This window comes from Meles meles, chromosome 15 (assembly GCF_922984935.1).
Source record: "Meles meles chromosome 15, mMelMel3.1 paternal haplotype, whole genome shotgun sequence".
NCBI classification, from domain to species: domain Eukaryota; kingdom Metazoa; phylum Chordata; class Mammalia; order Carnivora; family Mustelidae; genus Meles; species Meles meles.
This window is the reverse complement of record NC_060080.1, coordinates 58,618,054-58,632,148: the sequence shown is the minus strand read 5'-3', so window position 1 is coordinate 58,632,148 and position 14,095 is coordinate 58,618,054. Positions and strand designations below refer to the sequence as shown.

Here is a 14,095-nt window from a genome sequence, read left to right as displayed (position 1 = left end):
TTTTGGTGGAACACATCCTCTAACAGCCTCCTGAGAAATGAAGTACAGGGGTGGTAAAATTTTACTTTATTCTGTTCTCACATTAAATTTATAATTCAGGATTTTTTGTTGTTGGTATTCTGAAAATTCACAATGAAGTGTCTTGATGAGACTTTTCATTCATTGGACTGAGCACAGGTGTACAGTCTTTCAGTGTGGAGACTTCTGTTCTTCAGTATTGGGCAATTCTCTTGTATTGACAGTAACCTTCCCTCCATTGTTTTCTTTCTGGAACTCCTATTAATTATTAGATGTTAGAGGGACTAGATTGATTTTCTAATTTTAATTTCAGAATTATTCTTATTCCTGTATGCTTCTCTTGCATTTCATTACCTCCACCTCTGGATGCATTCTCTCTGTGCAAGTCTCTCCATCTCTTTTTGTAACCTTAGTGCTTGTGGTTCAGGGTTTTAAGTACCTCTTAATTTCTTTAAAGATGAAGATTATGATTTGCTTCTTGGTGTTTTGGAGGGTGATTTCTGAGAAGAAAAGGGGGTAAAAAGGTTTATACTTTACCATCTTAAAACCATTTAGATGTGTTATTTAAAAATATGGTAGTTGTCCAAATAGACGCAGGAATCTCTCCAGGAGATTCATTTTTGGGATATAACACAACTCTACAACAAAACACACCATAAAATACAGGAAGATATTTTTGCCTTAACTAACAATAGGAGCCGAACAGTAAAAACAACTTAGTTAAACTGTAGGGTTGTGGCTAAATAAATAATGATACATTCTGTCTAGTAGAACACTACACCGCTACTGAAAAAGCTATACATGTAGATGAAGAAATGCTTCAAATCTGAAAAAGATTACAAAATTCTCTCTATATTATAATTGCAGCTGTGTTTGTGGGTCAAGATTCAAAGAGAATAAAAGCACAAATATTAAATGGCTCTAGTAATTTGGTGGAAGGTTGAGTGATTTCTTCTTTTAAATGTTGTTTTACAGTTAAAAAAAAAAAAAGCTAAATCTTGGTTGTTTACTGGCATATTGTTCCAAATGAGTTTAACTTAGCTACTTTAATGACTAAGTGATGGTTGTTGATTTTATTCAAATAGTAGTTGTATACTCATGTTAAATGCAAGATTGATTGGAATGTGTAACATTTCACCATCACATTAAAACTAGAATCCATGATAAATTCATGCTGGCTTTGTCATAACCTTTGCAGGGAACTGCTGGATGTATGGACCGAGCTCCAGGATATCCATGATGCACATGGCTTGAGATATCAGTGGGGAGGCTCCCATAGCAACAAGAAGCTTTTGTGCTCCTTGGGAATAGATACTCGAAACATTGTGAGTTTTGTTAATACCTTGGGAAATCCTTTAGTGGGCCTATGAGTGTTTCTTAAATTCTGTTACAACTTTTGATCAAGTTGTGATAAGCTAGTTGCTCAGAAAAATTAATTATTAGTTGTCTTAAATGCTCATGTATTTTGAATATGCCAACCTCTAAACATAAGTCTAAATTTTTCTCCAGTCAGTATTTCTTATTTTAAGAAAAGGTTATTTTAGTGTTTTTCTGTTATTTATAAAATGAAGGGATTGGACTAAGAGATCAAAAATATAATCCCATATGGGCAATTTAATAATTTGTTGTATTTATTTTTCACAGTGTATAAGCATTCCAAGCATATTTTAACTATTTCATTGTATGCCATAGCATTCTCTAACTATGTGCTCTTTTTCTCTAACACATGTATGTAGCTCTTCACGGGTAATAAGAAGCAGCCTGTTATAGTGCCCATGTATGCAGCAGGATTGGTAAGTACAAAAAATGCCTCCGCAAATTTATCACATTGCTATGTTCTGTAAAATTATCTTACATGGCATGACAGGAAAGTGTATTTTAAGGGGCACTTGTTGTGAGAACATTAAATGATTAACTATTAATTTCCTTTTTGTTGTCATAAATCCCTTCAAGTCTTGATTTAAGGACATTTTTCCATATTCTATTAATTAAAGATACTGTTTTGTTTTAGTTTGAAGATTATTTTTATCCTAGTAATAATGGTGCTCATAACTGTAAATGTACCTTTTGGAGGTCTTGCTCTTCCTTCCTTTTTCTTTCTAAATTTGCTTTTAAAAAGTGGAAGCTGAAGTACCTGAGGGCTTAGATATCATGTGTTTTAATCCAGTTGTGATAAATTTTAAATGATGCATTAGTGAAGCTATGGATGTATATGAAAGCTTGGGAATACCGTATGATAATAATTGAAAATGAGCTAGGACCCATAATTGGTTCTTAGTTTTGCCCTTAATTTTTTAAATGTGTTCAGTTTTGTTTTTTCAGGTAGGCCAGGATAACTGAGGAATTTTCTTTCTGTACCTTATCAAGACTCACACTTTAGATATGTTTGTGTTTTTGGCATATCTTTGAGTTATTGGTGAAAAAAATGTTCTGTCTATTAAACAAGATATTTTTATATTTTTTTACCAGTAACTTGAAAATAAGGTAAAAATACAGTGTATATAACTTACAGTGTATATAACTTACAGTGTATATAACTTACATTTAGAAACTTATTCTTTTTCATATGTCTGGTTTCAAATTGTAATTGTAATGGAATTTTTTTCATGGTGCTTCATACAGATGAAGTGTTCAGTGTCTTTTTGGTCTCATCTGGAGGAATAAGACCTGAAATGATGGTTTAAGTCACTCGTTCTCAGACCTTAATATGCATCATAATTGCTTGGAAGACGTGTTAAAACAGAATGCTGGGCACCACCCCGCCCAAGTTTCTCATTCAGTAGGGGTGAGGCTGCACAACTGACAAGTTCCCAGGTGATACAGAAACTACTGATTGGGGACCACTTTGAGAACCACTGATATAAGGGATAGTTCATGTTAGAAAAGTCGGCTAAGGGGGCTCCTGGTTGACTCAGTGGGTTAAGCTTCTGCCTTCAGCTCAGGTCATGATCTCAGGGTCCTGGGATCAAGCCCCACATCGGGCTCTCTGCTCAGCAGGGAGCCTGCTTCCTCCTCTCTCTCTGCCTGCCTCTCTGCTTACTCATGATCTCTCTCTGTCAAATAAATAATAAATCTTTAAAAAAAAAAGAGAAAAGTAGGCTAAGGCTGGGAACTGCATCGTCTGTTTATATAAGGAAGCACTAGATAGAAAGCCTGTATGATGTATAAGCTCTTGGGTTAGACCGTGAATTTATTTTCATTCAAGCTGCTGGAGTAAAGCCTTTCACAAATGCCATTGTTAAGAATTGAATCTGTAAATTGCTTTAGTTAGCATTTGCCCTATTTTTTGAGAAGAAGGGGGATTGTTCTGAAAACTTGTCCTTAGAAATTTCCAGATTCTGACCTTACTGTCATAGCTGCTTTGATATTTTTCCCCCAGTAAAGGAAGACTTTTGTGTAGTTTGGTTGATAAATATTCAAGAGTTTATCGAGTATTATTTCTTTTTAAGATTTTATTTATTTATTTGACAGAGAGAGATTACAAGTAGGCAGAGTGGCAGGCAAAGGGGAAGCAGGCTCCCCGCTGAGCAGAGAGCCCAATGTGGGGCTTGATCTCAGGACCCTGGGATCATGACCTGAGCCAAAGGCAGACGCTTAACCGACTGAGCCACCCAAATGCTCCTTGAGTATTATTTTAAAATATATTAAAGCTTAGCTTTTTTTCAGGCCATTAACTGTTGGTTACCCATTATTATTAGTGTTTGGTAAAGTACTGATAGAGAATGTTGGGGTGTTTTTTTTTTTCCTTCTTTATTTCTACCTCCACCTTCCTGAATGCCTTCCTCTTACTCAGAGCGTGTGTTAGATTTGTAACACATCTAGAGGAACATGTAACATGTTTTCCCCTCTGAAATGGCTGTGTCTCTGCTTTGCTAATCCCAGAAACTAAGTATTAAGGCTCCCATCCTTTAGTGTAGATAGGATCAAATACTAAATTTACATTGAAGCATGTAGACATTATCACATTAGATGGCATGTTTTAGAATTCTCGCTTCTCCAAAGCACCATCATGGTATAAAGGGTACAAAGGGTGTCCTCTTCTGCAGTTTCAGTGTCTGAAACATCATAATATTGTTGGAGTCTTAGGGCCTCAGTATAATCTGTGGTGCTTGCCCCCCCCCCCCCCCCGCCATCCCAAATTGTTTATGCTTTTGTGTAGCAGAGCTAACTAGATACTTTAAGACCAACAAATACAGTTTGGATTCCAAAAGTACTATTGTAAAACATTTTCCATTACAGTACTAAAAGATCATCTCTAAACAGAATTTAAGAATAGTTCCTTTTTATCTTTAGTACTTTCCAGATGACTTGGTTTTTTACTTTCTGCTAGACTGACTTTCTCATAAAGTTTGAGTTGATTTCTCTCCATCTTCCACTAATGGCTAATATGCCTTTTTCAGGGTATGTTAGAGCCCACCAAGGAACCACTGAAACCACTCTCTGCTGCAGAAAAAATTGCTTCCATTGGTCAGACAAACACCATGTCACCAGAAATGAACACATGTACATCTGACCAATTCCAGGTAAAAATATCTATATGTGTATTGATATATTTATGCATGTATACACACATATGTCCAGAAAGACACAGTGTTTCCCATAATATGTAACTTTTAGTTTAAAATATTTTAAAAATTGATTTAGAGATGGACATGATTTTGATTACTTATTAACATCCCTTGCAATACAATAAACAAGCTATCTTTAATTTTCAAAAAAGGCACAATTTGAGAACTGGCTGGTTTGGGTAAGTTCTTTAAACCTTTCCAGGCCCTGGGCGCCTGGGTGGCTCAGTGGTTTAAGCCACTGCCTTCGGCTCAGGTCATGATCTCAGGGTCCTGGGATCAAGTCCCGCATCGGGCTCTCTGCTCGGCAGGGAGCCTGCTTCCCTCTCTCTCTCTCTGCCTGCCTCTCTGCCTACTTGTGATCTCTCTCTGTCAAATAAATAAATAAAATCTTTTAAAAAAAAAACAAAAACTTTCTAGGCCCTAATTTCCTTACCTGTAAAATGAAGAGTTTGAACCAGGCACCTCTAAAAATCCCTTACAGCCTGAACACTGTATGATCATAATTACTGACACACCAATCTGGTAAGTACTGATTTTCAAAATAATTGGGAAACACTGCATTTACACCAGCTGATGAAATCTGCTAATGTGTGTTTTTCTGGAAGCCTGGAAATTTTGTAAAGTAATAAAATCAGGTGTGTTTATTACATCAAAAACTGTTGTTTGGAGAGTTTGAATAAAAATATTACTTAAGGTAAAAATGATGTGGCCTTTACAAAACATTATTTGAATTAAGAAAAAAAGCTGTCTTACCTTTCTTATCTTTTACCACCTTGGCACCATTAAGCACAATTTTTTTTTCAGTCTAATATGTTTATTATCAAAGTCATCCCCCTCACTTTTTTATCTGGGAAAAAATTTGCTTATTCTTCCCACATCAAATTAGAAAACTGACTCAATTTTTTATAAGATTAATATTTTATATTAATAATATTAATCACTAATATTTATATTAATATTATTGAATAATAATAAAGGTTAAAATATTAATATTTTAACGTGAACATTGCCATGTTTGTCACTCCTTACCTTCAATATCATCTTCAGTTTTATCTAACACAAAAATGTGTATTTGGACAGCCGTTCCCAAAATGTATGTTCCATTGAACACTAATCCCCAGAGATGCTTCACTAAAGGAGGGTTCCAAGGGGAAGTAAGTTTGGAAAATTTTTCATATCATGTCCTTTAACCACCGTTGGAGATTCTCAGCACACAATTAAGGACTCTGGAGAATGCTGCAGTGAATAACCCTATTTAATTTTAATTATTTCTTAAATTTACTTGGCCACAGGACCCATCTCTGCAGGGACCAGAGGAAAAGAGTCATGACACCCATAGAACTAGTATTTTAAAAAATATGCTTTAGAAAATAATGATAAAAGCCCTAACCTTTCACATGTGTTTCAAGGAACATCTACTATTACTGCTGTGTGCCACTGTGGTTATACTTGAGCATAGCTTAAACATCCCTTTGAAGTCGATTTATTACTAGCCCTAAACAGTGGGCAAGGAGGCCTGAGGCATAAAATGCCTGGCCTTGTTGATGGCTGGGCAACAGGCACGGAGGTTTGGGCACATTTGTCTCAGTAGGTAGACTCTGTCCTTTCCTTCCTTTCTGTTTTCTTTCTTTAATTGCCTGTATATTCTTCTCTGGCTATCAGCTTCCCTCCGGCGTGCCCTGCATAAGCAGATTCCAGAATTACTTCTCCCACAGCACCTTCCCACTTTGGCCTTAAGCAAGGTTTTTCTTCCAGCAGTGCTGGGTGTTAGGATAATAATTTGAACTACCTGGTTCAAACTACCTGCTATGTTTACTGAAAACGAAGCCGTTCTTTATTTGAGGCCACTTGTTGCTAGTTTTGCTTGCCGACACCACCTCCTCCTCCTCTTCTCCCCCATCCAAGCACTTCTCTGTGTTACAGGCCCATAAACTTGCTTATTTTATCCGAGTTAGCTCTCACCTGCCATTTTTGCCCCTAGCTGGCTTAATCAGTCTCATATATTTCATTCTAGTCACACCTCGTATTTATTACCTTTCTTACAGAATTTAATTATAAATGACTAGAAGTCTAGATGATTTAATTAAAAAGTGTGTTAATTTAATGGAACTTTTAATGGAAATTAATGTGTATTAATGTAATGGAGGTCAGTCATAGCTCCATGGTAGGTGTTTAGCTGCTGCTATCTTTTTACATGTACACACCCACCTCTACATTTGTAATCAAAGAACTACTGTCCCCCTATTCATAGGCAAGTATAGAAGTTTTCAGCAGCATTTAAGCATATCTTACTTTTTTGCTGGAAGATGGAACTTTGGTCTCTTGCTAATTATATAAAAAAAAAAAAAACCTCTCTCTTAATCACATCCTTTTATTCCGTATAGTGAACACATCTCTCTTGTTAATCCAGTACTTAGGTGTAACTTTTTAAAAAGTTTATTCTGTCCTTTTTGTGGTAGTTTGTGATCCTCATTAGCTTTCACTTCTAGGCGTTTTTGGGAGCCAATGAAAATAGTATTTCCCAATGGAAGCTGTTGTTCAAACTTAGTTCTGAATCAACTTGTGCTTCTCTCAGTCTTCATTCAAACATACACAAATTAAACTGAACATTTCAGTATTTATATCAGAATTTTGTGCTGAGATGCCTCACCTTCTTCACTAAATTATATAATCTTTGCTTGGCTCCTTACCCCTGAGTCAAGTTAAATTATTTTTAAAATATCTCAAATGAATTGTAAGATTCTCTTTATATAAAGCAGTATTTCTTACCACTATTCTTTGGCAGTCAGTGTGTTCATTATTTTTACTTTACATTTTGGCCATGAAGTAATACTCTTACATCTTCCCACTAGTCATAATATCTAGAGGAAATGGCCATAGACTTTAGTGCTCAAGTTCAACGAAATGTATCAGGAAAGATCTGGCTTCTTTTGTTGTTTTGTTTTGTTTTGTCAACCATACACCAAACCTTGCTTTTATGTTTTTATATTGGCACCACTAACAGTGACTTTGAAACTTAGCATCATTGTTTAATTCTCATTATGACTGCCTGTTTTCTAATCTCTCTGTTCTGTCTCAGTTTTGGTACCCACTGGATTTTTATTATTTCTTCCAAATTAGTTTATACTCATTACTCTAGTAACCAGTACATCTCGTGTTTAGGAGCTGGATGACTTACTAGCCACTGCTCCTGGTGTTTTTTCCAGGATACTTTCACCTGAAAAGAGAGCTTATGGGCAAAAAGCAATAGTGATACTTCTGTTGTTTTGTTTTTCAGAAAGCTTTATTCACTGAATTTCAGGGTCGCATCACTTGTAGTGCCATTACTGACCTCCCTGGTAAGATCAATGTGCTAGCCACACTCCAGCCACTGCCGAGTAGTCAGCTCTCTGGCTAGCAGTTACCCAGCTAGTCACTACTTAGCAAATTTCCTCTTAGACCACTTGATGTGGCTCTTTCATTTGTGAATCAGAATTTTAAAGTTAGAAGAAAGAAAAAAATGATTATGTGGCATTGTGCTCTTTTTTACATTATGAGAACATATTTGGAAAGGCTAAGTGGTACACCTAAAATCATTAATCAGTAGTACAGCTAGGACTAGAACCCAAGTCTGTGATCTCTAGTTCCCATGGGGTGGATGGGGCCCGCTTTTTTTTTTTTTAATAAGCATTCTTTGTCTTTATTCACAAATAATATGATCATCTACACAGAAAATTCCAATGAATTTACAAGAAAAAACGATAGTAATGCCAGTTAGTGATTAGCGAAATTTCAGGGTCTCAGATCAGTATTAAAAAATGAACCTATATTTCTGTATATATTACAAACAAGGATTGGAAATTGAAATAAAAAGCATGTTATTTACCAAAGCAACAAAACCATGAAATACTTAGGAATAAATCTAAATGTACTTAATTTTTCTCATTTCATTCTTTTTTATTTCAAGCTTTTATTTAAACTCCAGTTAGTTAACATAAAGTGTTTTTGCTCTTTTTTATTAAGACCTTTTCTTCTTTAATGCTTTTAATTGCTGTAGTAATCATTCATACTACATTGCTTGAAGTTGTTCTAAAGATTTATTTATTTGAGAGAGAGAGAGAGAGAGAGAGAGAGAGTGAGAGAGCAAGAGAGGGGAGGTCAGAGGGAGAAGCAGACTCCCCAAGGAGCTGGGAGCCTTGTGTGGGCCTTGATCCCAGGACTCGGGGATCATGACCTGAGCCCGAAGGCAGTCACTTAACCAGCTGAGCCACCCAGGTGCCCTGAAGTTGTTTTAAAATGCTTCATTCAGTGCTTTCTCTTTAAGTAGCCTTCCTCGCTTAGCTTATAATTGCTAAGGTCTTCTGTTTTACTTATTTCCATTAAATGCTGATGTGTGTTTTAGCACTTCATTATTTTAATATTGGCTATGTTTTCAAAATGCCATACACCTTTATAAGAATCTAAAATTCCAGCAAATCATGAAATGTTTCTAAGCAACCAGCTACTTGACATTGTTTAGGTAAAACATGTTAATGAAAGAGCTTTGCTCCACTTAGCTAGAAATTTTGTTACTGCGTAAACCTGGGTGTTATCCATCCAGTCAGTATTCAGTAGGACTGAAGGTTTCACTGATCTCTAAGGAGAATAATAGGAGTTGAATCTGTGGGAATACTTTGAGGTTTTTGTTTGTTTTTGAGATCAGCTTAAGATCTTTTTAAAATGTTTATTAGTCTTGTAGGTAGGTTATAAACTAGATTTTCACCAGCATTATTTCTAATTTTATTTGAAATAATTATAGAGTCACAGGAAGTTGCAAAGATAGTACAGAGGAGATGCTTTGTGGCCTTCACTAGTTTCTCCCCCTAATTAGATCTTAAATTAATTATGGCATAATACCAAAACAAGGGATATGACTTGATTACAATGTGTGTATAGCTCTGTGTCATTTTATCATGTGGATAGATTTGTGTAACCACCACCACAATCAAGATACATGACTCTTCACCACCATAAAGAACTGTCTTAATAACTGTCCCCACCCCCAACTATCCCTAATGCCCTGGCAACCACTAATGTGAGGATTTTGCTTTGTTTATACCTCCCTCTTGAACCTCCAGGCCTGACCTGATTTAGGAAAGACTGAATGCGTAATAGTAACATGCCTGTCATTGGTATCCCAGTTATCAAGACAACTGTATTATAATAGCATGGGATTAGACTTCGAAAAATAACCAATTCATGCTCCTTTCCTACAGGGAACAAGTCTTTATCTACACACCAAAAAAATGAATGTAAAGTTTTAATAGTACCTACCTTAAAGCATAGTGGTCAGCGATACCAGAAAAAAAAAAAAAAAAGGAAGCAACATGTTGGTATTGAGAGTCTTTCAGAACACAGGCTATTTCCGTGTTGTCAGCACCTCCCTAAAATAAAAGAAAGAAAATCAGGAATTCCAATTTTTTCTTATTAAGATTGTTCTTAAAGCAATGGTCATTTTTTAAATGTTTTGTATTTTCTATCTTACATGTATTGTTTGCTCAATTTATCCTTATGTGTCTGGCAGTCAACAAAATTTAAAAACCTAGAATATTCAAATGAGCTCTGAGTATACTTTTTAAGTACATTATTTTAAAAATTAAGTTCTGATACTGATTATAAGTAATTGCTAAAGAAGTTGATTTAAATTTTTTTTTTAATTTTAAATTTAGTTCCTATTTACTGGCCCATAATTTTCTTTGTAATTTGGGAAATTGTAAAGAACCAGAGACCTTGGTCTTTAAACCTTCTCGTTTTATTTACAAAGAGACCAACTAAGCTAAGCTATACGTGGTCATGCAGCTAGTTATTTAGCAGTTACTTGGTCTTGAATAACTCAAATCTTATTTTCAGTGTGGTACCTTATCTATTCCATTAGATTGTCCACGGAGAAATTTTAAGTGGCTAGTCATTTAATATAGAGTAGATCACTCTTTAGTGATAAAAGTCAGTGATTTTTTTAAATATTTGAATTATAACCTAGCCAATAGTTTAAATCATAACTTGAGAATAGACTGAAATCTTGATATAGAATCAGCCATAAAAATCTGAAAATGTAAAGTGAATTCCATTTCTCAAAGACCGTTTTTTGATATCAATAAGCTATATTGTTTGTCAATTTTTCAGTTTCAGTTTGTGTTCATATTTTTAGGTAACCTTCTGAAATTGTAAATTATCCCAATTTTGTCTTTAGGTACTTTATTGCCTAATGATCTTGCTATAATAGTTTTTGGGGTTTTTTTGGTTTTTTAAGAATTCTTTATGTTGCTACAGCCTGTACTGATTAATTTTGATTTTTTGGTTTCCAACTCTAGGAGTCTCTACCACCCGTCCAGTTTGACTGGAGTAGCAGTGGCCTTACTAACCCTTTAGATGGTACGTCTCTCCGTAGAGCCTCTAGCACCAGAGCTAGAGTTAAGAAAGCTACAAAGTTCAGACAAACTTCTCTCTGCTGATTTCCTTTTTTGTTTGAACATAACTTCTTATTCTTATCTTTGGAAATTCAGGCTTTCTTTCTGAATAGTAATTGCTCAAAAAAACAGCTGTTACTATTATTAACAGTAATAATGTCCATAAGTAGGTAGCAGTAGCTAGGTAAAACTTTATCTTAAGTCAAAAAAAAGCGTCTTTATTTTTTACAAGTATCTAAGTAGTTGAAATGATATTTTAGGTAGGACCAGTTTACTTGAAATTTGTTTCTGTAGTTTTAATTTATGGAATTTTCTTGGATGCAAAGTCTTGTGGCTAGAGGCTGCTTTAAAAAAAGCACAAAGCACAACAATATAACCAAAAACAATGTGCAAATAGATCCATATTTACTGACTAAAAGTAGTTTTCAGATTTAATAATATTTTATAGTGCACTTATTATGCAAATGGAAAATGAATGATTTTCATGATCCTTTTCTAAAACTTATCTCAAAATACTAGTAGGTAGTTCCAGAAATAATTGGTTTCTCTCATGGCTTTAAGAGAAAATCCTGGAAAAGGAATAACATCCTAGTAATGTGGGTCTTTAAAATGAATGACACAAAATGGTAGTTTTCCAGTGCGTTGACACCACAAATTTTAATTGGACCCTAAAATACAATTATTCTTACTCCTTATACTTCATAAGTTATTTGAGCCATTGTCTGAAACACCTGTCATTCTATCAGCTTTGCCTTAGATGAGGGGTCCTAGGACTTCTGAAAAGCATCCAATTGAATGACAGTGCTGAAGGAAAGCCTGGATGCACCTTTTGCTGTTGTCTGGTGTCTCGAATATTCAGTCAAATCATCATGCTTTTTATTAACAAACAACTTCTTTAAAACTGTATACTATTTCTGATTACTGTTTCAGAGTTAAAGGGGAACAGTACAGCTTGAGGTTGCACATCAGGGTAGGGCAGTTATGACAGTCCTTACGAATGTTACTTTAATTTAAACAAAGTTAATGTATTGGTGCGTGTCCTGCAACTGACAACTTTGTCACTTTTTAAAAATCATTAATTCAAAACCAACATTACTAACATGGAAGACTGATTTGGGCATGTACAGTAATTTACTGTTGGGCTGAGATTAAAGTATTGTTTCCCTTTAACGGGTACACTTTCCCCTTGGTCTTTCTGGTATGGCTTTGAGTTTTGATTGAAAGAACTGAACTCCTAACTAAAACCTTACTAAGTGTTAAATTTTTTACTTTGTACATGAGAAAATGTACATTGAATTATTAAATTGTTACTTTAGAAATGTCCTTAGTAATGAAAAACTAATACTGTACACATTGTTTTAATGTTGATTTTAAAATATGTAATGACTACTAATTATAACCTGCATGTTCAAGTGTGTGTCTTACCCCTTTTTACACATAACCCCTCCTCCCTTGGCTTACCTTCTGTGTGGCTGCCTACCAACACGGTCACTGAATTTCAAGCTAGTGGAGGTTCCACTCTTCTGAACCTTGATTTCTTTGGGCCCGTGGATGACAGTAGCTCTAGCAGCAGCACCACAATCCCAGGTCAGCAGAGTGTTAAAACCACAATTCTGGTTTAATTACTAAAAGCATGACCACATCACTTGACTTTCCTATAAACAAGGAAACAAGTAGTTGTATTCTCTATACCTTTCTAATACTTTTCCTTTATCTATCTATTGTTATTTTCTAGTATCTGACTATAACAAAGGATTTCTGTGAAATGTGTTTTAAGGAAAGCTTTCTCAGTGTACCTGTCAGAGCTGAAAGTAGTTTCTAGGAATAAAGTAGCCCTGATGTCCTTAGACAGTTAAAGGCAGGGTTTTGTTTGGGGGAGGGGGGGCGGTGTTCCTGTAAATGGAAAATGTGATATTTTATATGCGTATTTTTGAAAGCATATTCTATAAAGCCATTTGAAAAAAATACAGGTTTAGAGATATAAGAATATTTTAGTACACAAAGATGACTTTACATTGTAGTGCCTGTGGTAACAGAACCCCTAAAATTCCAGCATTCAGTTAGTTGTTTATTAATGCTAAGTGTATAATTAGGTTCCAAAATGTTAAGAGTCTAGCACTTAGTTCTATATAGATCCCACATAGAACTTACGTAGTTTTTATGTAGCTCTTAAATAGAAAGTATTGTTAGTTTTCCATGGAGAAAAAAGAAATGTTACAGAAGTTAACAGAAAATAATTGCTATTGCTATGAGATATTAAAAGCTAGAAATTAAAACTTACTGGAGTGCCTGTTAATGTTCAGCCCTGCAAAATTCAGTTTATTGACCAAAGGACTAATGTACTTTGTCATTTTTTTAACTGAATAAAAGATTAAAATATAATGGCATTTTTATGTTTACATTTTATTTGATATGATTTTAATTAATCCCTGTCATCCCTCCTTGTGATCTGGTAATCATGCTCATTGATCACCAGACAAGCTGTTGGGGTGCTATATAGATGCTGATACCCAGAATGCTTAGCAAGGATCCGTTTAGCCCCACTAGCAGCCAGTTACACAGCCAGTCTTGTTCCTGAGAATTTGCTGGTTTTGTCTATTCTGCTTGATACCCTACCACTCACTTCCAGCAGTTCAGGAGCCATGGTGGGAAATGGGGGAGACCAAGAGAGTCAGATAAGGGTGAGCCTGGAACCCAGAACATCCTTCTCTAAAATCTGGTCATGGAAATCTGTTCCTACTCTAAGGAAGTTCCAAGGCCTTTAGGTAGAATGACTGGATTTCTCAAATCTAAGACCCTGAATCATTTTCATTACTTCCAGGATTTTGCAAGCATATGAAAAAAAAAAAAAAAACAATCTTTGTCTGGTTTTGACTTCAAAATGATATGTACTATTTACTCAAATTACCTTTAAATACATTTGAGCTAGGAAATGAATGACCAGGGTGAGCCTAATTAGCTGCTTTTAATTCTTAATTGGGGGGGAAAGACAACAAAAGTTTATGTATCAGTTTCCTTATTATCTTGTCCCCAAGAATGAATTATGAAACCCCATTTTTAATTTGTTCTCAGATTTGTTCTGTC

At 35.2% G+C, this 14,095-nt stretch overlaps 1 protein-coding gene and 1 long non-coding RNA gene across 3 annotated transcripts in view; one reads left to right on the top strand and one right to left on the bottom strand.

Moving 5' to 3' along the window:
- The window catches only part of AFTPH (aftiphilin), a 65,209-nt gene that overhangs the window by 41,070 nt on the left and 10,044 nt on the right, over positions 1-14,095 (top strand). Inside the window, exons 4-8 of one of the 2 annotated variants that reach the window (XM_045979115.1) lie at positions 1,217-1,343; positions 1,755-1,811; positions 4,419-4,541; positions 10,916-10,976; positions 12,515-12,598. In XM_045979115.1, the coding sequence (XP_045835071.1) occupies positions 1,217-1,343; positions 1,755-1,811; positions 4,419-4,541; positions 10,916-10,976; positions 12,515-12,598 (452 nt within the window). The remainder of the gene's footprint in view (positions 1-1,216; positions 1,344-1,754; positions 1,812-4,418; positions 4,542-10,915; positions 10,977-12,514; positions 12,599-14,095) is intronic. The other variant, XM_045979117.1, reaches the window with a different exon arrangement.
- On the bottom strand, positions 359-12,567 carry LOC123925716. The gene is made up of 3 exons (XR_006815068.1): positions 12,473-12,567; positions 9,879-9,988; positions 359-518 (listed from the first exon to the last, which is right to left on the bottom strand). It is a non-coding gene; the product is annotated as an uncharacterized LOC123925716 (long non-coding RNA).